Source organism: Barbus barbus (genome assembly GCF_936440315.1).
Source record: "Barbus barbus genome assembly, chromosome: 3".
Lineage (NCBI taxonomy): Eukaryota > Metazoa > Chordata > Actinopteri > Cypriniformes > Cyprinidae > Barbus > Barbus barbus.
This window is the reverse complement of record NC_136731.1, coordinates 10093651-10117138: the sequence shown is the minus strand read 5'-3', so window position 1 is coordinate 10117138 and position 23488 is coordinate 10093651. Positions and strand designations below refer to the sequence as shown.

At 38.7% G+C, this 23488-nt stretch overlaps 2 protein-coding genes and 1 long non-coding RNA gene across 3 annotated transcripts in view; 1 reads left to right on the top strand and 2 right to left on the bottom strand.

Annotated features, from left to right (window-relative positions):
• Nucleotides 1-23488, bottom strand: part of LOC306855272 (uncharacterized protein) — a 390658-nt gene that overhangs the window by 55135 nt on the left and 312035 nt on the right. The window lies entirely within an intron of this gene.
• Nucleotides 1-23488, bottom strand: part of LOC306855355 — a 1003769-nt gene that overhangs the window by 939922 nt on the left and 40359 nt on the right. The window lies entirely within an intron of this gene.
• On the top strand, nt 506-3956 carry LOC306854047 (uncharacterized protein). The gene is made up of 4 exons (XM_079391835.1): nt 506-1535; nt 1685-1840; nt 2016-2108; nt 2318-3956. Exons 1-4 carry the CDS (start codon nt 633-635, stop codon nt 2618-2620), a joined length of 1455 nt encoding a protein of 484 aa, XP_079247961.1. The 5' UTR covers nt 506-632; the 3' UTR covers nt 2621-3956.

The following is a 23488-nucleotide window of genomic DNA, read 5'->3' as shown; positions in this document are numbered from 1 at the left end:
TAGGTGACTTGGAAGACCCATATCCCCTTGTGGAGTACATGGTTGGAGGTTTGCGCATGGTAATATTGAAAAGATTCATCATCATTAAAGGTTAGTGTCTTCTTTAATGTCTTAATTCTGGATATCAGGTTCATATAAAACGTACAGTTGAATGCAAAAGTTTGCATCAACTTGCTTTACTATTTTAAATATAGTAAAACATTTTTTTTTAATTAGCATGATACTTGATGCACAAGTGCTAATTCAAATGTTCCTTCATCAGAAATTAAAGTTAACATAGAATTACTTTATAAGGGGGGTGTATGCTTTTGTTATTTGTTTATGCAATCCTCGACCATTTTTTGTTAATTCTGGTATATTTAGCTAAGCTGCCAGATGCGATGCCAGGTGCAAGTGATTTTAATCCTAAAAACAATGCTAATGTGGTGTTTTTTTTGTTCTTCTCCCTTTTGTCTGTTCTAGACTAAAAGTGTTCTGAAATGGCAACTCCAGCTGTTCTGCGAATAATTTTTGGTGATGAGTCTGACTCAAGAAAACTAACCCTGCCCTCTGGATTTCCAGCAACGGTGGAAGAACTGCATACATCAATAAAGACATTCTTTCAGTTGAAACAGGACTTCCGTTTGCAATACATGGATGTTGACTTCAACGGTTTTGTTAACCTAACTTCGTTGTCTGAAATTGCAAACAAAAGCACTTTGAGAGTAATATACTCTCCTGTCTTGTCACCTGAGGAGCCTTATGTCACTTTGTACACAGTAGACTCATCTGGTGAGACCTCGATTACCAGTTGCCCAGAACCTCAAACACTTGCTTCATCAATAGCCTCATCCAGCAGCAATGATACACTGTACACCTCAACCCCGCATTCATCTCCAGAAACTCAGCCCTCAGGATTGTCCACCTGGCCCAAGGTGTTTGAGATCCCTAAATTCACCTATGAGGCTGAATTTGAGTTGCAACAAAAGAATATAGAGTTTGAGACGAATGGGACATACTTCAACCCTGGTCCTAAGCTGAAGGGAGTCCTCCTTGATGGCCTAGCCCAAGAAATGATGAAATACACAAAATACCCAAAAGACTATCAGTGTGAAGAGGTAGCAGCAGCTTTGACAAGAGCACATCCTTGTTTGGGGCAGCTAGGTTCCAAGACAGGATTTTGGGGTTGGAAACAGTCATTGAAGTATAAAATGCAAAACTATCGAACAAAGCTTGGGCGACTTGGACATCCTGAAATCCGTGTAAACTCATTGAAACATAAACGAGAAGGCCAAGGCAAAGCTGCAGCCAACATCAAGAAACCAAGAAAAGCTGAAGTAAACTACATTCCTCTGCACCCAAAAGGGGAAACAATAGAAAGCTTGGAGAATGAAAGAGTTGCTTTATTGTCAGAAGTGAAAAGGCGTGACAATGAAGTGGTGATAAGAGCAAAAATGGAAAAAACTTTCTCTCTCAGACGTCTAGAGATTGTGGAGCAGAGGCCAATGATAGGAGAGTTCAAAAACAGATGGCCTGCCCTGTTCGAGGAGAGTGAAGTAAGTAGATTTGTTTGTTTGTGTTGACTTTTTTTTATTATCTATGGCAAATAATAGCTGCATAACTGCAGATTTAATTTGCCAATAATCCTGCATCCCCTATATGGTAGAAATTCTAAACAAGCAATAAATGGCTGTATGTTTTCCAGGTAAATGCAGAGTTCCTGCGGATCACCACCAAGCCACTGCAATCAAAGTTCTTGTCACAGCTGGACCACTTCTCAGACAAACTGATACAGATCTTCAAGAAGAAAGGAGGAGTGAAGGGGCAAAGGATCAAGGATGTCCTTGCAATCAATGATTCGGTTAGTAGAAATGCATCAAACATCCTGTTGCTGTATTGGCGTGGTTATTGTAAGGCTTTCTTCTCCATGGCTTCTCATTTTAGTGGAAGGACAACTTGCCAGGTACAATGCTCTGTTCTCTTCCCTGTGCACTCACATTTTTACAAATTCTGTTTATTTGTTGCTACTTCTCTAGTGTGATGACATCAACACCAGAAGGGAGTGTATCCTGAGAAGCCTTGTCATTTACCTCAGTGAAGATCCTGACTCTTTCTTCAAGGAATATTTGGTAAGTTTATGGCAGTGTTTCCGATGTAGTGTCAAACAATGTAACTCAGTAAATTATTTCTCCAATGGCACGCACTTATAGAAGTGATTGAATCTCAAAATAAATAGATGCACACAGAAAGATTAATACAGTTCTTTATGGCTTACACTCTCTGAAATTATTTTTCATGCGCACAAAATATTTATGATTGCATATGACCGTGTTTTCAGACCTCCACCACAGAGGATGCAGAGAGGGACATCTCAAGCACAGTCATGGGGATTTACATGATCCGAAGAGATGGGGAGCCAGAGGATGTTGGAATTGTCATCGAAGGCAATAAAGTCCTGAACAATGTAGGCAGTGTCATCATGGGGTTCATCTTGCTGTTTGGGCTCATTTATGCCCTTGATCTAAGCTTTCCAGATAACCTCAAGTACACCTTTGAGTTCATCCAGAAGATCATAATGAATTTGGATGGACACAAGCTGAATACAAAGATCCAGCAGCTGAAAATCAAGATGTTTGCATAAGATCTGAACACCAGGAGCAAAAACATTGAACTTTTGGGGTGTTTTTTTTTTTTTCTCCTCCAAGCCAAAAACAATCAGTGAATGCATGGACATTTTATTTGTTGTGATGTTGATGAAAACAAGGTGACTAAGCTACACAGAGGCAGCACAGGGGCTGTGATTTAAGGAACTTTGAACTAATGGTTGAGAGGGGGGTTATGTTTGGAATTCCCAATTGCACATTCCAATTGCAACTCTTTTAGTGTCTACCCTCTGCCCTTCTCAAGTTGTCATTGATCTATAGTGTCAACGGGTGTGTCCATTTCTTTCATACATGTTAGATGATTGAAAGACTGTCAACAAAGGATGAAGTGGACATAAACATGATTCAACTCACTGCAGTTTCTTGGATTATCAATGGGCAGAACAGCCCTCATGTGTCGTCACATTTTCAAATATATGGGTGTATGGGTGTGGTTGACTATGGGTTTCTTTGTTATATTCACACTGTCTTGGTTGTTTTTTTTTGTTTTTTTTTTAAACCTTCCCGTAGCCCAGATTTGGGCCACACTATTGTTTCTTTTGAGACCATGATAATACACCCTAAAAAGGCTGTTCTTCAAATTTAAATGGGCAAATTATCTTGTTTGAACTGACCATTCGTACAACATGGAGAGAAAAAGCCGTACCACTCTTGAGTAGCCAGCCATTTCTCGTACTTGCATTTGTTATAACTTGGAGAGATTTTTTTCTTTTTTTTTTTTCTTTATTCCGTTAAATATGCTTTGTTAGGTCCAGTTTTATTTGTGCGGTGTTAACAAGATGCAGACATTTGTGCCTACAAGGTTTTAAGGTCCAGCAGGTATCAAAAGTTGTTTTTCTTTAGCTGCCTGTAGTACTTGTTTAGGCCTGTTACAGTTTAAATTGGTCATGTAAAACAGACAGTAGTTTATGCAGATATATCCAGCATCTTTATTGATCAACTTGTATTACATACAGTTAAATTGTGCTTCAAAGTGTTATAGTGAAGTTCATTGTTACTCAAGTTAGTAATAAGATTTGTAAGATTGTTTGCATTGTGCATGATTTATCACTGTTACTGTAACCACTGATACTGGTTCCTCCTCTCTCTCAATGTCTTAGAGGCTTTGGGGGACTACACAGCTATTTCTGTAGCATTTGATTTGAAGATTACTACCTCAAATTATTATTTTAAAAAGATGCCCTGTTTTGTATTTGTATAAAAATATTTTGTTGTATCTGATGTTGATGCTATGGAATTGAAGATTACTGTTATGGGTTTCTATTGTGATGTGTTAAAGGTTTTATAGTTTTTAAATAAAAACACTTTATTCAGGTTTAGCTTGTGTGTGTATTAATAGGGGATAAAATGGGAACAAAATTCCTTTACAATAAATTAATTAAAACTGAGTTAAACAAATGTAAATCAGTTTCAGTAAGTTAATGGATTTCGTTTTATTAAACTATGTTTGATGTAATTGAGTTAGTCCAACTCAATTTTATTTCATTATATGGATGGATTTTTTTTGTGTTGGGGATACATGTATTTATTGGATGGAAATCCTGCCCACATTTAAATTGAGTTCATCCAATGAGTTATTTTTTTGAGTGTACCTGAAATGAGTGAAAACAGCAGTGAGAGACGGCGTTTAGCTGTTTGACAGTTGAGCTGCCGCCCCGTTTCCATGGTGACTTCCTCCGCTCCAGCTCAGCGCTCGCGCACATTAAAGCACGTAGAAGTCACGCAGAATTTACGTAAATATAATAATAATATAATATAATAGCTTCAGAAATGGTAAACGTGGTGTAGAAATAACAATGAAAAAACACTGATTAAAAACTAAGGCGTATAAATAGGAATATATTTTTTTGTACACATTAATACATGCATCATGAACAATTTTTATATATTTCAATATATTTAACAGTTCTACATTCCTATGGGTGTAATTAATGTGAATTTATTAATAGGCTATATAAAGGTAGTTTATTATGGTTTTTGAACTACTGAGATGTTTAATATGTTTTTAAGGATGCATTATAGGCATATTAATATTATATTAAATGATTGTTAACAGGTGTACTACACAGCACAAGCATTTTCAACGAGATAACCCAAAGGGGGCAGTTTCTGCCATGCCAAATATACAGTATATTTACATATAGTTTGCAAATATTAATAACAAATAATCTATGGGATGTGCAGGTTGTGCGGTGACAAATAACCTGAAACTATTTCTACATCTATTTCTTCACTTCCTATATTAAAAGCAGTCGTCCATATTTGACTTGGTGAAAAGAAACACATTTTATCTTTAAGGAACGTTCAATCTTGTGTCTGAAGTTTAATTAAGCAGCATTATGGTAATCAGAGAGCATATAAAGAATGTACACAGATTACGTGCATACGACGTTGCAGTTAAGTCATTAAATTACCAACATATTACGATTAGAGTACCTATCTGGGATGTTCTTGGTTATCTTGTTACGTTAGGAGGACGTACTGATGATGTTGTGAGTTGGTAAAGGGATGGTAATGGAATTACATGCATACGACGTCGTGGTTACGTTGCCTATTGGTAAATCATGAAATTACCAAAAATTACCAATACGTTACGTAACGGTTACGTCTTGTGTTAGCAGGGAGCTCATGTGATTAATGTTCTCTGCCGCTTCAGTTCAGTACGTTACGTGATTGCCCCCTACTGATCATGTCTTTCCTGTTAGAGCATCCCCTGCGACGCTGCGTAATATGTCATGGTCACACGTAATCTGTTTACTGCACGCACGCAATCTCAGTGGCCAAATCTGTAGCTGTTTAGGTGCGTTTAACTGGTTTTGGAGCTAAACTCAGTGACCCTCCACGATTGTTTGGTGAACCCTGCACTAGGCTATAAATGCGGACAAGAGTCCCTGTTCACATTCCACACACATCAAAATAGCTGTGATGCATGTGGAGACTCAGATCATGTGCATAGCTATCCAATTGTAAAAAAAAAAAAAAAAAAGACCAGAGGTGCAATCTGACCAAATATTTACAATATATGGTATATGGGTTGTGGCACAGGGATTAACTAGGAAACTTAAAAATGGCACTTTATGACATAAATGTTGCTGACCCCTGGCTTAGGCTGACACTATTTCCACACTTCTTGGGTGAACTGAAGTGACAGTTAAGGGATTTTATTTTTTGCTTGAAACTTTTGTGCATCCTTGTTTCCTTTCCTTGCATCCTTTCCTCGCATCTTAGCTCCACCCCTTCAGGATGCGAGGGGAGGATGCGCGGAAAAGACGCGAGGAGGAATTGAATCAAGTGAAATGATATCCTCGCTCCCTTTAGCGTCACTTCAGAGCGTCACCAGCTGCACAAAATGGATCGGCCCTTATGCTGTTAAAGTTTGTTTTTAAAGACATTCAAAATAAATATTAATAAAGCAAGATGCCTTGTTGAAATATATGACATACTGTATACGGTTTATTTAAGTTGCAAAGGTAAAATATGCAGATAGGAGTTTTACTTACTAAAACTTGTTCTGAGGGCAGAAAGGAAAATGATTGGTTTACAGCTTCATCCAATGAAACTGAAGCAAGGGCGGGGTCAAGACGTTTGAACGTGCAGCGGAGGGATTGAGGAATAACGTACGTTAGTCGGAGCCTATTTTTTACAGTCTATGGTCGGAACACAAGACAGATATTTTCGTGGGAGAACGCATTTATTCCAAGGTAAGTTCATTTTTAATTATATTTCGTTAAAATTCAACATCCTAACGTTTCCTAAGATAATAAGATAACAGTAAAAATGCACAGAACTAATCATCATCGTCTAAATATCGTAGGCCTATTTGTGCATTTTGATTTGACTGTTTCATCAGTCGACCACAACAAATCTGATTATGGGGAAACTGGTGAAAAACATGCTTTTCTAATGCTACCTTGCTGTCTGTTAAACTGATGTGAGAACAGAACTCTTTCAAATCTCCGCGATATTTTACGCGATACATCTCCCGCCCAGCGCTATACTCTCGTGGCAGCAGTACTCAATAGATTCAAATCACTGTTATTTTAGTGTATTACTCGCTGCTCTCAGGGCAGGAGTACTCAATAGATTCAAATCGCTGTTATTTTAGTGTATTACTCGCTGCTCTCAGGGCAGGAGTACTCAATAGATTCAAATCGCTGTTATTTTAGTGTATTACGCGCTGCTCTCAGGGCAGGAGTACTCAATAGATTCAAATCACTGTTATTTTAGTGTATTACTCGCTGCTCTCAGGGCAGGAGTACTCAATAGATTCAAATCACTGTTATTTTAGTGTATTACGCGCTGCTCTCAGGGCAGGAGTACTCAATAGATTCAAATCGCTGTTATTTTAGTGTATTACTGGCTGGTCTCAGGGCAGGAGTACTCAATAGATTCAAATCGCTGTTATTTTAGTGTATTACTCGCTGCTCTCAGGGCAGGAGTACTCAATAGATTCAAATCGCTGGTATTACGCGCTGCTCTCAGGGCAGGAGTACTCAATAGATTCAAATCACTGTTATTTTAGTGTATTACGCGCTGCTCTCAGGGCAGGAGTACTCAATAGATTCAAATCACTGTTATTTAGTGTATTACGCGCTGCTCTCAGGGCAGGAGTACTCAATAGATTCAAATCGCTGTTATTTTAGTGTATTACTCGCTGCTCTCAGGGCAGGAGTACTCAATAGATTCAAATCACTGTTATTTTAGTGTATTACGCGCTGCTCTCAGGGCAGGAGTACTCAATAGATTCAAATCACTGTTATTTTAGTGTATTACTCGCTGCTCTCAGGGCAGGAGTACTCAATAGATTCAAATCACTGTTATTTTAGTGTATTACTGGCTGCTCTCAGGGCAGGAGTACTCAATAGATTCAAATCGCTGTTATTTTAGTGTATTACGCGCTGCTCTCAGGGCAGGAGTACTCAATAGATTCAAATCACTGTTATTTTAGTGTATTACTCGCTGCTCTCAGGGCAGGAGTACTCAATAGATTCAAATCACTGTTATTTTAGTGTATTACGCGCTGCTCTCAGGGCAGGAGTACTCAATAGATTCAAATCGCTGTTATTTAGTGTATTACGCGCTGCTCTCAGGGCAGGAGTACTCAATAGATTCAAATCGCTGTTATTTAGTGTATTACGCGCTGCTCTCAGGGCAGGAGTACTCAATAGATTCAAATCGCTGTTATTTTAGTGTATTACGCGCTGCTCTCAGGGCAGGAGTACTCAATAGATTCAAATCGCTGTTATTTTAGTGTATTACGCGCTGCTCTCAGGGCAGGAGTACGCAATAGATTCAATTCGCTGTTATTTAGTGTATTACTCGCTGCTCTCAGGGCAGGAGTACTCAATAGATTCAAATCGCTGTTATTTAGTGTATTACTCGCTGCTCTCAGGGCAGGAGTACTCAATAGATTCAAATCGCTGTTATTTAGTGTATTACTCGCTGCTCTCAGGGCAGGAGTACTCAATAGATTCAAATCGCTGTTATTTAGTGTATTACTCGCTGCTCTCAGGGCAGGAGTACTCAATAGATTCAAATCGCTGTTATTTAGTGTATTACTCGCTGCTCTCAGGGCAGGAGTACTCAATAGATTCAAATCGCTGTTATTTAGTGTATTACTCGCTGCTCTCAGGGCAGGAGTACTCAATAGATTCAAATCGCCGTTATTTAGTGTATTACTCGCTGCTCTCAGGGCAGGAGTACTCAATAGATTCAAATCGCTGTTATTTAGTGTATTACTCGCTGCTCTCAGGGCAGGAGTACTCAATAGATTCAAATCGCTGTTATTTTAGTGTATTACGCGCTATACTCTCGTGGCAGGAGTACTCAATAGATTCAAATCACTGTTATTTAGTGTATTACGCGCTGCTCTCAGGGCAGGAGTACTCAATAGATTCAAATCACTGTTATTTTAGTGTATTACTCGCTGCTCTCAGGGCAGGAGTACTCAATAGATTCAAATCACTGTTATTTTAGTGTATTACTCGCTGCTCTCAGGGCAGGAGTACTCAATAGATTCAAATCACTGTTATTTTAGTGTATTACTCGCTGCTCTCAGGGCAGGAGTACTCAATAGATTCAAATCACTGTTATTTTAGTGTATTACGCGCTGCTCTCAGGGCTGGAGTACTCAAAAGATTCAAATCACTGTTATTTTAGTGTATTACTGGCTGCTCTCAGGGCAGGAGTACTCAATAGATTCAAATCGCTGTTATTTTAGTGTATTACTGGCTGCTCTCAGGGCAGGAGTACTCAATAGATTCAAATCGCTGTTATTTTAGTGTATTACGCGCTGCTCTCAGGGCAGGAGTACTCAATAGATTCAAATCACTGTTATTTTAGTGTATTACGCGCTGCTCTCAGGGCAGGAGTACTCAATAGATTCAAATCACTGTTATTTTAGTGTATTACTGGCTGCTCTCAGGGTAGGAGTACTCAATAGATTCAAATCACTGTTATTTAGTGTATTACTCGCTGCTCTCAGGGCAGGAGTACTCAATAGATTCAAATCACTGTTATTTTAGTGTATTACGCGCTGCTCTCAGGGCAGGAGTACTCAATAGATTCAAATCGCTGTTATTTTAGTGTATTACTCGCTGCTCTCAGGGTAGGAGTACTCAATAGATTCAAATCGCTGTTATTTAGTGTATTACTCGCTGCTCTCAGGGCAGGAGTACTCAATAGATTCAAATCGCTGTTATTTTAGTGTATTACGCGCTATACTCTCGTGGCAGGAGTACTCAATAGATTCAAATCACTGTTATTTAGTGTATTACGCGCTGCTCTCAGGGCAGGAGTACTCAATAGATTCAAATCACTGTTATTTTAGTGTATTACTCGCTGCTCTCAGGGCAGGAGTACTCAATAGATTCAAATCACTGTTATTTTAGTGTATTACTCGCTGCTCTCAGGGCAGGAGTACTCAATAGATTCAAATCACTGTTATTTTAGTGTATTACGCGCTGCTCTCAGGGCAGGAGTACTCAATAGATTCAAATCGCTGTTATTTTAGTGTATTACTCGCTGCTCTCAGGGTAGGAGTACTCAATAGATTCAAATCGCTGTTATTTAGTGTATTACTCGCTGCTCTCAGGGCAGGAGTACTCAATAGATTCAAATCGCTGTTATTTTAGTGTATTACGCGCTATACTCTCGTGGCAGGAGTACTCAATAGATTCAAATCACTGTTATTTAGTGTATTACGCGCTGCTCTCAGGGCAGGAGTACTCAATAGATTCAAATCACTGTTATTTTAGTGTATTACTCGCTGCTCTCAGGGCAGGAGTACTCAATAGATTCAAATCACTGTTATTTTAGTGTATTACTCGCTGCTCTCAGGGCAGGAGTACTCAATAGATTCAAATCACTGTTATTTTAGTGTATTACTCGCTGCTCTCAGGGCAGGAGTACTCAATAGATTCAAATCACTGTTATTTTAGTGTATTACGCGCTGCTCTCAGGGCAGGAGTACTCAAAAGATTCAAATCACTGTTATTTTAGTGTATTACTGGCTGCTCTCAGGGCAGGAGTACTCAATAGATTCAAATCGCTGTTATTTTAGTGTATTACGCGCTGCTCTCAGGGCAGGAGTACTCAATAGATTCAAATCACTGTTATTTTAGTGTATTACGCGCTGCTCTCAGGGCAGGAGTACTCAATAGATTCAAATCACTGTTATTTTAGTGTATTACTGGCTGCTCTCAGGGTAGGAGTACTCAATAGATTCAAATCACTGTTATTTAGTGTATTACTCGCTGCTCTCAGGGCAGGAGTACTCAATAGATTCAAATCACTGTTATTTTAGTGTATTACGCGCTGCTCTCAGGGCAGGAGTACTCAATAGATTCAAATCGCTGTTATTTTAGTGTATTACTGGCTGCTCTCAGGGCAGGGCAGGAGTACTCAATAGATTCAAATCGCTGTTATTTAGTGTATTACTCGCTGCTCTCAGGGCAGGAGTACTCAATAGATTCAAATCGCTGTTATTTAGTGTATTACTCGCTGCTCTCAGGGCAGGAGTACTCAATAGATTCAAATCGCTGTTATTTAGTGTATTACGCGCTGCTCTCAGGGCAGGAGTACTCAATAGATTCAAATCACTGTTATTTAGTGTATTACTGGCTGCTCTCAGGGCAGGAGTACTCAATAGATTCAAATCGCTGTTATTTAGTGTATTACTGGCTGCTCTCAGGGCAGGAGTACTCAATAGATTCAAATCGCTGTTATTTAGTGTATTACGCGCTGCTCTCAGGGCAGGAGTACTCAATAGATTCAAATCGCTGTTATTTAGTGTATTACTGGCTGCTCTCAGGGCAGGAGTACTCAATAGATTCAAATCACTGTTATTTTAGTGTATTACGCGCTGCTCTCAGGGCAGGAGTACTCAATAGATTCAAATCGCTGTTATTTAGTGTATTACGCGCTGCTCTCAGGGCAGGAGTACTCAATAGATTCAAATCGCTGTTATTTTAGTGTATTACGCGCTGCTCTCAGGGCAGGAGTACTCAATAGATTCAAATCACTGTTATTTTAGTGTATTACGCGCTGCTCTCAGGGCAGGAGTACTCAATAGATTCAAATCGCTGTTATTTAGTGTATTACGCGCTGCTCTCAGGGCAGGAGTACTCAATAGATTCAAATCGCTGTTATTTAGTGTATTACGCGCTGCTCTCAGGGCAGGAGTACTCAATAGATTCAAATCGCTGTTATTTTAGTGTATTACGCGCTGCTCTCAGGGCAGGAGTACGCAATAGATTCAAATCGCTACTTTTGTCAGTGTTATTGTTCTGTACAAAGTATTCTGGACAGTATTAAAATATTCATTAACCTACCATGTGTGCTTGTATTTATATCTTGAATTTTGTACCTTATTTTTTTATTTATTTTTTACTTTTCCAGGATAATGGAGAATTTTTGGCTTGAAGGGATAAGGCGAAAGGTAAAGAAAGTTAAGGATGCTCGAGTCATTCAGGAGGTCATACCTTTTTCTGGGGAGGAGACTGATTTCATGCAGGGTTACATTGAGAAACTGGAAGAGGAAACAAAAAGCATCTTCAGGTCCCCTGTGTCTACTCATAAAGACTACTTTTATTTTGCATGTGAAAGATCAAATAAAGCAAGTGGGAAAAGCAAAGGAGAACCAACAAAGACAAGAGCTAATTCTTGCAAAGCTTATGTGTCTATTAAAATCATCAAAGACGGTTGTTTCACAGGTGCTGTGGTCAACAAAATGCTTCAACACAATGGACATGATGTTTGCTTGAAAGAAGAGGGTGTTAAAAATCGCATTGATCCAGAGTTGTTAGCCTTTATTGAAATGTGGCTTGATCAAGGACAGTCGATTTCAGAAACACTTTTAAAATGTGTGGACTGGGCAGAGCTTCATGGACATATGGACAAATATAACCGGCGGTATTACGTTACACCTGAAGATATTCGATTAATCAAGAAGAGCACTCTTAGTTTTCCTGATGCGAAAGACTGCATTAGTGTGGACAAGCTAGTCACATCTGAACTGCAGGAAAGCATTTGTTATTACCAGCCACTGAGTGAAAATCAACCACTAATAATTGTAGTGCAGACGCCGTGGCAAAAAGATGTACTTAGAGAACATGCTCACACCATGGTATTCATGGACGCCACTTACAAAGCCATGACAGCATATGGTTATGCATTTTATGCACTTTTATTGACCAACGGTATTGGAAGAGCAGTCCCATTTGCTTATTTCATTGTGAGTGAGGAATCAGCGGACATATTGGCTCTCTGCTTGGAAAAGCTCGCAGAACACAACCCTGGATTTCTTCCCAGGTCAGAAGTAAAAAACTTGCATAAAGACAGCAAATTGTAAATTACTTTTTTACACAAGCTGTTCATTTTGACAAACTACAGATGTAGATCTTAATTCCTTCTTAATTCCTCATCATGTAGGTCGATAATGATTGACCGTGACCTTAAGGAACTCAATGCCTTAAGAAGAGTTTTCCCAACAGCCAAGATTCTTCTCTGCTGGTTTCATGTACTCCAGGTAGATATATCCTACTGTATTTTTTCCCTCTATTTTGGGTCTTTAATTAGCAGTATTGAGTTAAAATAAAGGAAATGATCACTTGTCACAGACCTATTCATTTTAAAACTAAAATTTGATTTAAAAGGTCATATAAAAATGTCTTGACTAGCTACTGAATGTTTTTTGTAGGCCGTGCATAGGTGGATGGTTAGAAGAGATGGAGGAAACTTGTCGGTGAATCAACGAAATATTGTGATTCAAGCAATGGTGTCAATGAAATCCTGTTTAACGGTAATATTTGTATCATAAATCACTTTATTCTTTAGAAATCATTTCAATAATGAAAATTAATCTTGAATTGTACACTATGGATTCTAGTAGGATTGGTCAAGTTTATATTTTGTTTAACTTTGTTGTGTTAAAAGTGTAAAAAAATTGTGGGAACATTAATTTTTAAAAGGCAATTTAAAACTCTTTACTCATCCTCATGTCATTCCAATTAATTTAATTTTTTTCTTTTGCAGTAGAATGCAGTCGGTTTATTACATAAAAATAATAACATTTTTCAAAAGATCTTAATATCTTCCAAATATCTATTGTGTTCAGAAATAAACTCATATAGGTTTGGAGTGACATGAGGGTGAGTAAATTATGACATGCGTAACAAAATGAAAATTTTCAACCCTAGGTGGACTACCCCTTTAAATGTGTGTAAACATAAGGTGGCATAACTTGTGTTGTTGTTTTTTTTACAGGAAGAAGAGTTTAACAGCATGTCAGCTAGAAAGTGCGAAGAGCTTGATACCTGTCTGGGCAGTTCACATGTATCGACCTACCTCAAAAATCAGTGGATTTGTTTGGGAGATTTGTGGTCCAATTTTGGAAGGACGTTCTATCACCACAACAGCGAAACCAACAACAAGGCAGAGAGGTCAGCTATTAAAATTATAACACCTTGCCCTCAAATTACTTTTTAAAATATAGTGTGAATAACATGATATATTCATTGCAAATATTCATTAAGGATGTTTTAAAAGTTTTAACTTTTGTACACAGATTTTTTCTCACAATGAAATACCAGTTTCTTAAGGGAAGGATGAATAGCAGGATTGATAAGCTTCTTCTCTTGCTGTGTGGTGATGTCCAAAAATATTACAGGTAAATATAAGTTAATTTTATTACTTTTGTAATGGTGCTAAATTGCAATTACAGACATCATTTGACCAAGTTGTGGTACCCTGATTTTATATATACAAGCCTTTTATTGTTTTAATATTGATGATTTTGGCATACAGCTCATGAAAACCCAAAATTCCTATCTCAAAAAATTAGCATATCATGAAAAGGTTCTCTAAACGAGCTATTAACCTAATCATCTGAATCAACTAATTAACTCTAAACACCTGCAAAAGATTCCTGAGGCTTTTAAAAACTCCCAGCCTGGTTCATTACTCAAAACCGCAATCATGGGTAAGACTGCCGACCTGACTGCTGTCCAGAAGGCCATCATTGACACCCTCAAGCAAGAGGGTAAGACACAGAAAGACATTTCTGAACGAATAGGCTGTTCCCAGAGTGCTGTATCAAGGCACCTCAGTGGGAAGTCTGTGGGAAGGAAAAAGTGTGGCAGAAAACGAGAAGAGGTGACCGGACCCTGAGGAAGATTGTGGAGAAGGACCGATTCCAGACCTTGGGGGACCTGCGGAAGCAGTGGACTGAGTCTGGAGTAGAAACATCCAGAGCCACCGTGTACAGGCGTGTGCAGGAAATGGGCTACAGGTGCCGCATTCCCCAGGTCAAGCCACTTTTGAACCAGAAACAGCGGCAGAAGCGCCTGACCTGGGCTACAGAGAAGCAGCACTGGACTGTTGCTCAGTGGTCCAAAGTACTTTTTTCGGATGAAAGCAAATTTTGCATGTCATTCGGAAATGAAGGTGCCAGAGTCTGGAGGAAGACTGGGGAGAGGGAAATGCCAAAATGCCTGAAGTCCAGTGTCAAGTACCCACAGTCAGTGATGCTGGTGTTGGTCCACTGTGTTTTATCAAGGGCAGGGTCAATGCAGCTAGCTATCAGGAGATTTTGGAGCACTTCATGCTTCCATCTGCTGAAAAGCTTTATGGAGATGATGTCATTTTTCAGCACGACCTGGCACCTGCTCACAGTGCCAACACCACTGGTAAATGGTTTACTGACCATGGTATTACTGTGCTCAATTGGCCTGCCAGCTCTCCTGACCTGAACCCCATAGAGAATCTGTGGGATATTGTGAAGAGAAAGTTGAGAGACGCAAGACCCAACACTCTGGATGAGCTTAAGGCCGCTATCGAAGCATCCTGGGCCTCCATAACACCTCAGCAGTGCCACAGGCTGATTGCCTCCATGCCACGCCGCATTGAAGCAGTCATTTCTGCAAAAGGATTCCCGACCAAGTATTGAGTGCATAACTGAACATAATTATTTGAAGGTTGACTTTTTTTGTATTAAAAACACTTTTCTTTTATTGGTCGGATGAAATATGCTAATTTTTTGAGATAGGAATTTTGGGTTTTCATGAGCTGTATGCCACAATCATCAATATTAAAACAATAAAAGGCTTGAACTACTTCAGTTGTGTTGTAATGAATCTAAAATATATGAAAGTCTAATGTTTATCAGTACATTACAGAAAATAATGAACTTTATCACAATATGCTAATTGTTTTGAGAAGGACCTGTATATATTACCTCTGGCCACAACCTGTTGCCATTATCAAGTTGTTTGGATACAGGAAGCTCTAGTATAAACATTAGCTATTCTCTATAGCCTTATCATTGTCAATTCCTTTACACAGCACACTTATGAAAACATTTAGTAAAAAGGTCTGTCAGCTCTGTCTAATGTGTAAGGGTATAGCAAATGTCTAAAAAATCTAAATCATTTGATAACTTGTTCTTTAATTGAATTGTTCAGTTACCTGGATGAACTGACAGACACTGGACGAATAAAAGGAGCGAACGCTGAAGAGACCACAAATGCTGCCCATTGCATGATTGCAAAAGGCCTGGATGCAAAAGTGGAGATGAATGAAAATGGAGTGTGTTTGGTTCCACCCGATATAAGCACACAATCTCACAGAGTTGACTTGGTGATGCATAATTGCGATTGCAAAGTATTCCAGTGTGGATCTGTGTGCAAACACTTAATTTTCTCAAAAATCATTGCAAAGAAACAAGGACTTGTAATTCAAGACCTTAGGGCAGAAGCAGCAAGAAAAATTGTTGACAGTGAATCCTACTCTGCAGATAATGAAGACCTTACTGTATATCATTTTGATGGGAGTGTAGGAATTGTATGTCGTAAAGGGACCAAATTTTGCATGTGCATTGCAAGTAGCTATGGAGAGGTGTGTGTATGTGTCTTAGTTCACAACATTATCTACACAACATCCTGTGAGAACATATCTGAGGATCCACACTGCTCAAAATACAGTGAGAAAAAAAAAAGTAACACTGCAACACATGCTCACAGATCTTCATGAGTGGAGCCAATCAGAAAAATTTCATGAGGATAAGGAAGTGCACAGATTAGTACAGAGAGCACACAAATTAGTTTTTTCACAGTTTAGCAAACTGTCAAGAAAAAGAAAAGTGACTGCACTTCATAATTATCGGAAAAGGGTCCAAAAAGCAAAAGATGCAGTCACTGTAACTTACATGGTTAAAAAGAAGAAAAAACGTGGTTGATCTTGTAGAGAGAGAACACGTTTCATTGATGAAACAATAACTATATGCTCTGCCTAGCCAACATTAGTTTTTCCCCCTTGCTGCCACACTTTTTTTTTTTTTTTTGGTCAATGAGTGTTGTACAGATGCTTTGTATATGAACAAAAGGAAGGAACAAATGTTGATTGTAAATAATTCACAAAATAATGCTTTTATTGAATTGTCTTTTGCTTTAACATTACAATAAAATATTGAATACTTTACTTTTGTATTAAGGAACAAAATTAAATTTTATTTAATTATGGGCATCTATAAAACACAGCAACATATTATTACAACAGAAAGGTATTATTAAACAGCTGTAACTTAACTAGTTCACATCTTTCGAAGAGGATTTAAGTGTTTTCATTTTTTCTTTGAGGCACGAGTCAATGAACTCAATGTGCCCACCATTAAACCAGGCCCAAGCCCATGGGTTTATATATATATATGTTCAGTTATTTTCCTGCTACATCTAATTTACATTTCTAATGAATGATTGTGTGATTTTCAGTTACATGGATGAGCTGGCAGCAAGTGGGCGCATGAAGGTATACAACGCTGATGAATTCTCTAATGCTGTCAAGTCTATGATTGAGAAGGGGCTGGATTCAAAATGTAAAATGAATGAAAAGGGAACATGTATTATTCCACCAGATACTAGCACTCAGTCTCACACAGTTGATTTGGCCATGGTCAAATGTGACTGCAGAAGATCCAGAAGCGGCTCTCTGTGCAAACATAGTTTTCTCGAGAATAGTTGCACAGCAACAAGGACTAGATATTCAAGACATCAGGTCTACTCTTGCTAGAAAAATCTTTGATAGTCACTCATATCAGATTATGAAAACCTCACAGTCTTTCACAGTGATGAGTGTAGCAACTATAAATCACAGAAGCCCAAATTTTTGTACATGCATAGTAATATAGTCATAACGAAATATGTGTCTGCATTTTGGTTCACAACATCCTCTACCTTCCACTGACACCTTCTGAATTAATCTCCAATCATCCAGATTGCCAGAAAGCACTCAAAAGAAAGCCAAAACCTGATCTCCAGACCATGTTAACAGACCTTGTGGAATGTAGTCAATCAGAAACGTACACTGAAAACAAGGAGCTGTACAGGATGGTAGAGAGGGCACACAAACTTTTTTTTTTCAAACTTCAAGAAAAAGAAAAATAACTGCACTACATGCCTATCGGCAACAGGTAAAAAAGGCAAAACAGGTAGTCACACTGAATTACATTTGTAAACGAAAAAACAGAAGAAAATGTTTTACTAAAGACTAAAAAATGTCTTTGGCATCTGCCATTAAAAAATTGCATATAGAAGCAAAACATCTGATATGACAATAGAATCAAATATAAATTAACTACTTGTTGCTTATTGTATTGAGTATATTAAAAAAAGTATCATAAACAGGCTAGTATGTGTCGTGACTTATGTAGTGAGGTTTCATCTATAACTAAGTGGAAAAAAACCCCCATGAAATTCTTTGTAATGTTTTGTTTTATTAATTTTTTTTTTACTGCTGAACAGTGTACATAAACAAGAAACAGGCATTTGAAAGAATGGAAGTACAAAATAAAGTGGGGGAAAACTTTACTCTTCTGTGGAGTCTTTTGATTTCAGTGCTCTCATCTTTTCCTTAAGACATTCATCAATTAATGAAAAAGTGCCCTTTATAACAGCAGGGCCAAGACCATGTGTTGCCAGGTCAAATGTTTCCCAGTTAGTTTCTAAGGCATCCTTTACAGCTTTCAATGTTTTCCTGCAATTGAAAATAGCAACAGGTATTTAGTTTTCCAGTTCTACTGATCTTTGAATCATTCAGTTAATGTCGAGTGTAGTTGTAAATTGTTACTAACTAAATTACCTGCAGTCTTCTGTTTTGGCCATGGTTGCATGGACATTCCCCTCTTCTAACAATGCTTGACCCACTCTTTTCTGGGGGATGAATTTTGTTGCCAGGTACATTATGTCACCAGCCAGATCACGGCATTCATCTAAAATATAATTTTACAAAACAATTATTTGTAATAATGTCCAACTTACAAGCAGTACAAGAAAATAAAGATGAAGTATGTGGATGCACTCAACGTCCACTTTATTAAGACCATCTGTACATTCATGCAGTTATCTAATTGGCCAATCATTTGGCAGCAGCATAATGTAAAAACAACAACAACAACATGCAGACACAATTCAAGAGCTTTAGATAATGTTCACATCAATCATTAGAATCAACAAAAACAAAACAAAAAAACAAACCGTGGTATGGTTGTTGGTAAAAGATTAGCTGGTATGAGTATTTCAAAACCTGCTGATCTACTGGGATGTTTCATTCACAAAAGTCTTTTTTGAAACTCAAATCAGCCCATCTAGAACCAAAAACAGAGATCACATTTTCCCCATTCTGATGACTGATGTGAACATTAATTAAAGCTCTTTACCTGTATCTGCATGATTTTATGCAGAGTGCATTTGCCACATGATTCTCCGATTGGATAACTTCATGAATGAGCTAATAATAATAATAATCGTGTACAGGTGTTCCTATTAAAGTGGACAGTGAGTATATATTATATTCCAAAACTGGTTCTGAAAAAATATAGCACTAAGTTAAGGGGTAATTAACATAATTTTCTATTATTATATTTACTTTTTATTTATACATGGTAAATGTATAACAATACAGCTACAAGTAATATGGAAATTCAGTGGAAATTATGTTATGTAAATTATTACTATTAGAACAATTTAATGACTAAAAACCACTAAACAAGGATACAGGTCTCAGAATTCCCTTTAAAGTTATTACTACAACTATATTATTATTAATACCTGAGAGCAGCGAGTAATACACTAAAATAACAGCGATTTGAATCTATTGAGTACTCCTGCCCTGAGAGCAGCGAGTAATACACTAAATAACAGCGATTTGAATCTATTGAGTACTCCTGCCCTGAGAGCAGCCAGTAATACACTAAATAACAGCGATTTGAATCTATTGAGTACTCCTGCCCTGAGAGCAGCGCGTAATACACTAAATAACAGCGATTTGAATCTATTGAGTACTCCTGCCCTGAGAGCAGCGAGTAATACACTAAATAACAGCGATTTGAATCTATTGAGTACTCCTGCCCTGAGAGCAGCGCGTAATACACTAAATAACAGCGATTTGAATCTATTGAGTACTCCTGCCCTGAGAGCAGCGCGTAATACACTAAAATAACAGTGATTTGAATCTATTGAGTACTCCTGCCCTGAGAGCAGCGAGTAATACACTAAATAACAGCGATTTGAATCTATTGAGTACTCCTGCCCTGAGAGCAGCCAGTAATACACTAAAATAACAGTGATTTGAATCTATTGAGTACTCCTGCCCTGAGAGCAGCGCGTAATACACTAAATAACAGCGATTTGAATCTATTGAGTACTCCTGCCCTGAGAGCAGCGAGTAATACACTAAATAACAGCGATTTGAATCTATTGAGTACTCCTGCCCTGAGAGCAGCGCGTAATACACTAAATAACAGCGATTTGAATCTATTGAGTACTCCTGCCCTGAGAGCAGCGCGTAATACACTAAATAACAGCGATTTGAATCTATTGAGTACTCCTGCCCTGAGAGCAGCGAGTAATACACTAAATAACAGTGATTTGAATCTATTGAGTACTCCTGCCCTGAGAGCAGCCAGTAATACACTAAAATAACAGTGATTTGAATCTATTGAGTACTCCTGCCCTGAGAGCAGCGCGTAATACACTAAATAACAGTGATTTGAATCTATTGAGTACTCCTGCCCTGAGAGCAGCGCGTAATACACTAAATAACAGCGATTTGAATCTATTGAGTACTCCTGCCCTGAGAGCAGCGAGTAATACACTAAAATAACAGCGATTTGAATCTATTGAGTACTCCTGCCCTGAGAGCAGCGCGTAATACACTAAAATAACAGCGATTTGAATCTATTGAGTACTCCTGCCCTGAGAGCAGCGCGTAATACACTAAATAACAGTGATTTGAATCTATTGAGTACTCCTGCCCTGAGAGCAGCGCGTAATACACTAAAATAACAGTGATTTGAATCTATTGAGTACTCCTGCCCTGAGAGCAGCGAGTAATACACTAAATAACAGTGATTTGAATCTATTGAGTACTCCTGCCCTGAGAGCAGCGCGTAATACACTAAAATAACAGTGATTTGAATCTATTGAGTACTCCTGCCCTGAGAGCAGCGCGTAATACACTAAAATAACAGTGATTTGAATCTATTGAGTACTCCTGCCCTGAGAGCAGCGAGTAATACACTAAAATAACAGCGATTTGAATCTATTGAGTACTCCTGCCCTGAGAGCAGCGCGTAATACACTAAATAACAGTGATTTGAATCTATTGAGTACTCCTGCCCTGAGAGCAGCGAGTAATACACTAAAATAACAGCGATTTGAATCTATTGAGTACTCCTGCCCTGAGAGCAGCGCGTAATACACTAAATAACAGTGATTTGAATCTATTGAGTACTCCTGCCCTGCCCTGAGAGCAGCGCGTAATACACTAAAATAACAGCGATTTGAATCTATTGAGTACTCCTGCCCTGAGAGCAGCGCGTAATACACTAAAATAACAGCGATTTGAATCTATTGAGTACTCCTGCCCTGAGAGCAGCCAGTAATACACTAAAATAACAGTGATTTGAATCTATTGAGTACTCCTGCCCTGAGAGCAGCGAGTAATACACTAAAATAACAGCGATTTGAATCTATTGAGTACTCCTGCCCTGAGAGCAGCGCGTAATACACTAAAATAACAGCGATTTGAATCTATTGAGTACTCCTGCCCTGAGAGCAGCGCGTAATACACTAAAATAACAGCGATTTGAATCTATTGAGTACTCCTGCCCTGAGAGCAGCGCGTAATACACTAAAATAACAGCGATTTGAATCTATTGTGTACTCCTGCCCTGAGAGCAGCGCATTATACACTAAAATAACAGCGATTTGAATCTATTGAGTACTCCTGCCCTGAGAGCAGCGCGTAATACACTAAATAACAGTGATTTGAATCTATTGAGTACTGCTGCCACGAGAGTATAGCGCTAGGGCGGGAGATGTATCGCGTAAAATATCGCGGAGATTTGAAAGAGTTCTGTTCTCACATCAGTTTAACAGACAGCAAGGTAGCATTAGAAAAGCATGTTTTTCACCAGTTTCCCCATAATCAGATTTGTTGTGGTCGACTGATGAAACAGTCAAATCAAAATGCACAAATAGGCCTACGATATTTAGACGATGATGATTAGTTCTGTGCATTTTTACTGTTATCTTATTATCTTAGGAAACGTTAGGATGTTGAATTTGAACGAAATATAATTAAAAATGAACTTACCTTGCAATAAATGCGTTCTCCCACGAAAATATCTGTCTTGTGTTCCGACCATAGACTGTAAAAAATAGGTTCCGACTAACGTACGTTATTCCTCAATCCCTCCGCTGCACGTTCAAACGTCTTGACCCCGCCCTTGCTTCAGTTTCATTGGATGAAGCTGTAAACCAATCATTTTCCTTTCTGCCCTCAGAACATGTTTGAGTAAGTAAAACTCCTATCTGCGTAAAATATAACTTAAAATTACAACAACAGATGAGAAGGGGGAAGAGAATTTACACGTGCGTCAGGTTTCTCAATGAAAAAGACTTCCGCATAGGATACACCTTTGTATGCTCGCTCATAGCTGCTCTGGAAGGCTCCTCACTCCTCGTTCTGCAATTAGAGAATTGAGATGTCCTTCAAGATGGCTGAGCTCGATCGGTTTCCGGGTCATAGGATGGAGGAGAGAGGAAGCAAGGAGGGATATTGAGAAGCACTCGTTTCCACACTGATCACATGTGATCTCCGGTGTGAATTCTCATGTGACACCTGAGGTTCATTGCTGTTGTGAAGCTCCTTCCACACTGTTGGCAAGTGAAAGGCTTCTCTCCAGAGTGAACGCTCATGTGGAGATTTAAAAACAATTTGTCAGTGAAGCTCTTTCCACACTGAGTGCAGGTGAAAAGCTTCTCTCCAGTGTGAACTCTTATGTGGAGTTTTAAGTTTCTTTTCCCAGTAAAGCTCTTTCCACACTGAGTGCAGGTGAAAAGCTTCTCTCCAGTGTGAACTCTTATGTGGAGTTTTAAGTTTCTTTTCCCAGTAAAGCTCTTTCCACACTGAGTGCAGGTGAAAAGCTTCTCTCCAGTGTGAACTCTTATGTGGAGTTTTAAGTTTCTTTTCCCAGTAAAGCTCTTTCCACACTGAGTGCAGGTGAAAAGCTTCTCTCCAGTGTGAACTCTTATGTGGAGTTTTAAGTTTCTTTTCCCAGTAAAGCTCTTTCCACACTGAGTGCAGGTGAAAAGCTTCTCTCCAGTGTGAACTCTTATGTGGAGTTTTAAGTTTCTTGTCCTAGTAAAGCTCTTTCCACACTGAGTGCATGCATAAGGCTTCTCTCCAGTGTGAACGCTCATGTGGACTTTTAAGTTTCTTTTCCCAGTAAAGCTCTTTCCACACTGAGTGCATGCATAAGGCTTCTCTCCAGTGTGAACGCTCATGTGGACTTTAAGATGTTCTTTTTGTGTGAAACTCTTCTCACACTGTTGGCAGGTGAAAGGCTTCTCTCCAGTGTGAATTCTTATGTGGGCTTTAAGCCTTTCGCTTTGTCTGAAACCTTTTCCACACTGTTGGCATGTGTATGGCCTCTCTCCAGTGTGAACTCTCATGTGGAGTTTAAGATGTTCTTTTTGTGTGAAACTCTTTCCACACTGAGCGCATGCATAAGGCTTCTCTCCAGTGTGAATTCGTATATGCTTATTAAGGTTTCCTTTATGATTACAAGTCTTTCCACAGTGTTTGCAGGTGAAAAGTTTCTCTTTAGTGTGAATTCTCATGTGTCTTTCAAGGGTTTCGTTTTGAGTAAATCTTTTCCCACAGTGTTGGCAGAAGAAACCTCTAGTTCCGGTCTTCTGAGCTCTTTTTCGTGTGCAAGTCTTTTTAGTCTGCAAGCAGCTAAAATATTTTTCTTCCGTTATGAAATCAGGATTTTTCTCAACCAGGTACTT

Excerpts from the sequence above, each read along its gene's own strand:
- LOC306854047 (XM_079391835.1), top strand. The coding sequence starts at position 633 with ATGGATGTTGACTTCAACGGTTTTGTTAACCTAACTTCGTTGTCTGAA. Across the intron at positions 1,841-2,015 it reads TCCTTGCAATCAATGATTCG|TGTGATGACATCAACACCAG; the intron begins GTTAGTAGAAAT and ends CTACTTCTCTAG. Across the intron at positions 2,109-2,317 it reads CTTTCTTCAAGGAATATTTG|ACCTCCACCACAGAGGATGC; the intron begins GTAAGTTTATGG and ends CCGTGTTTTCAG.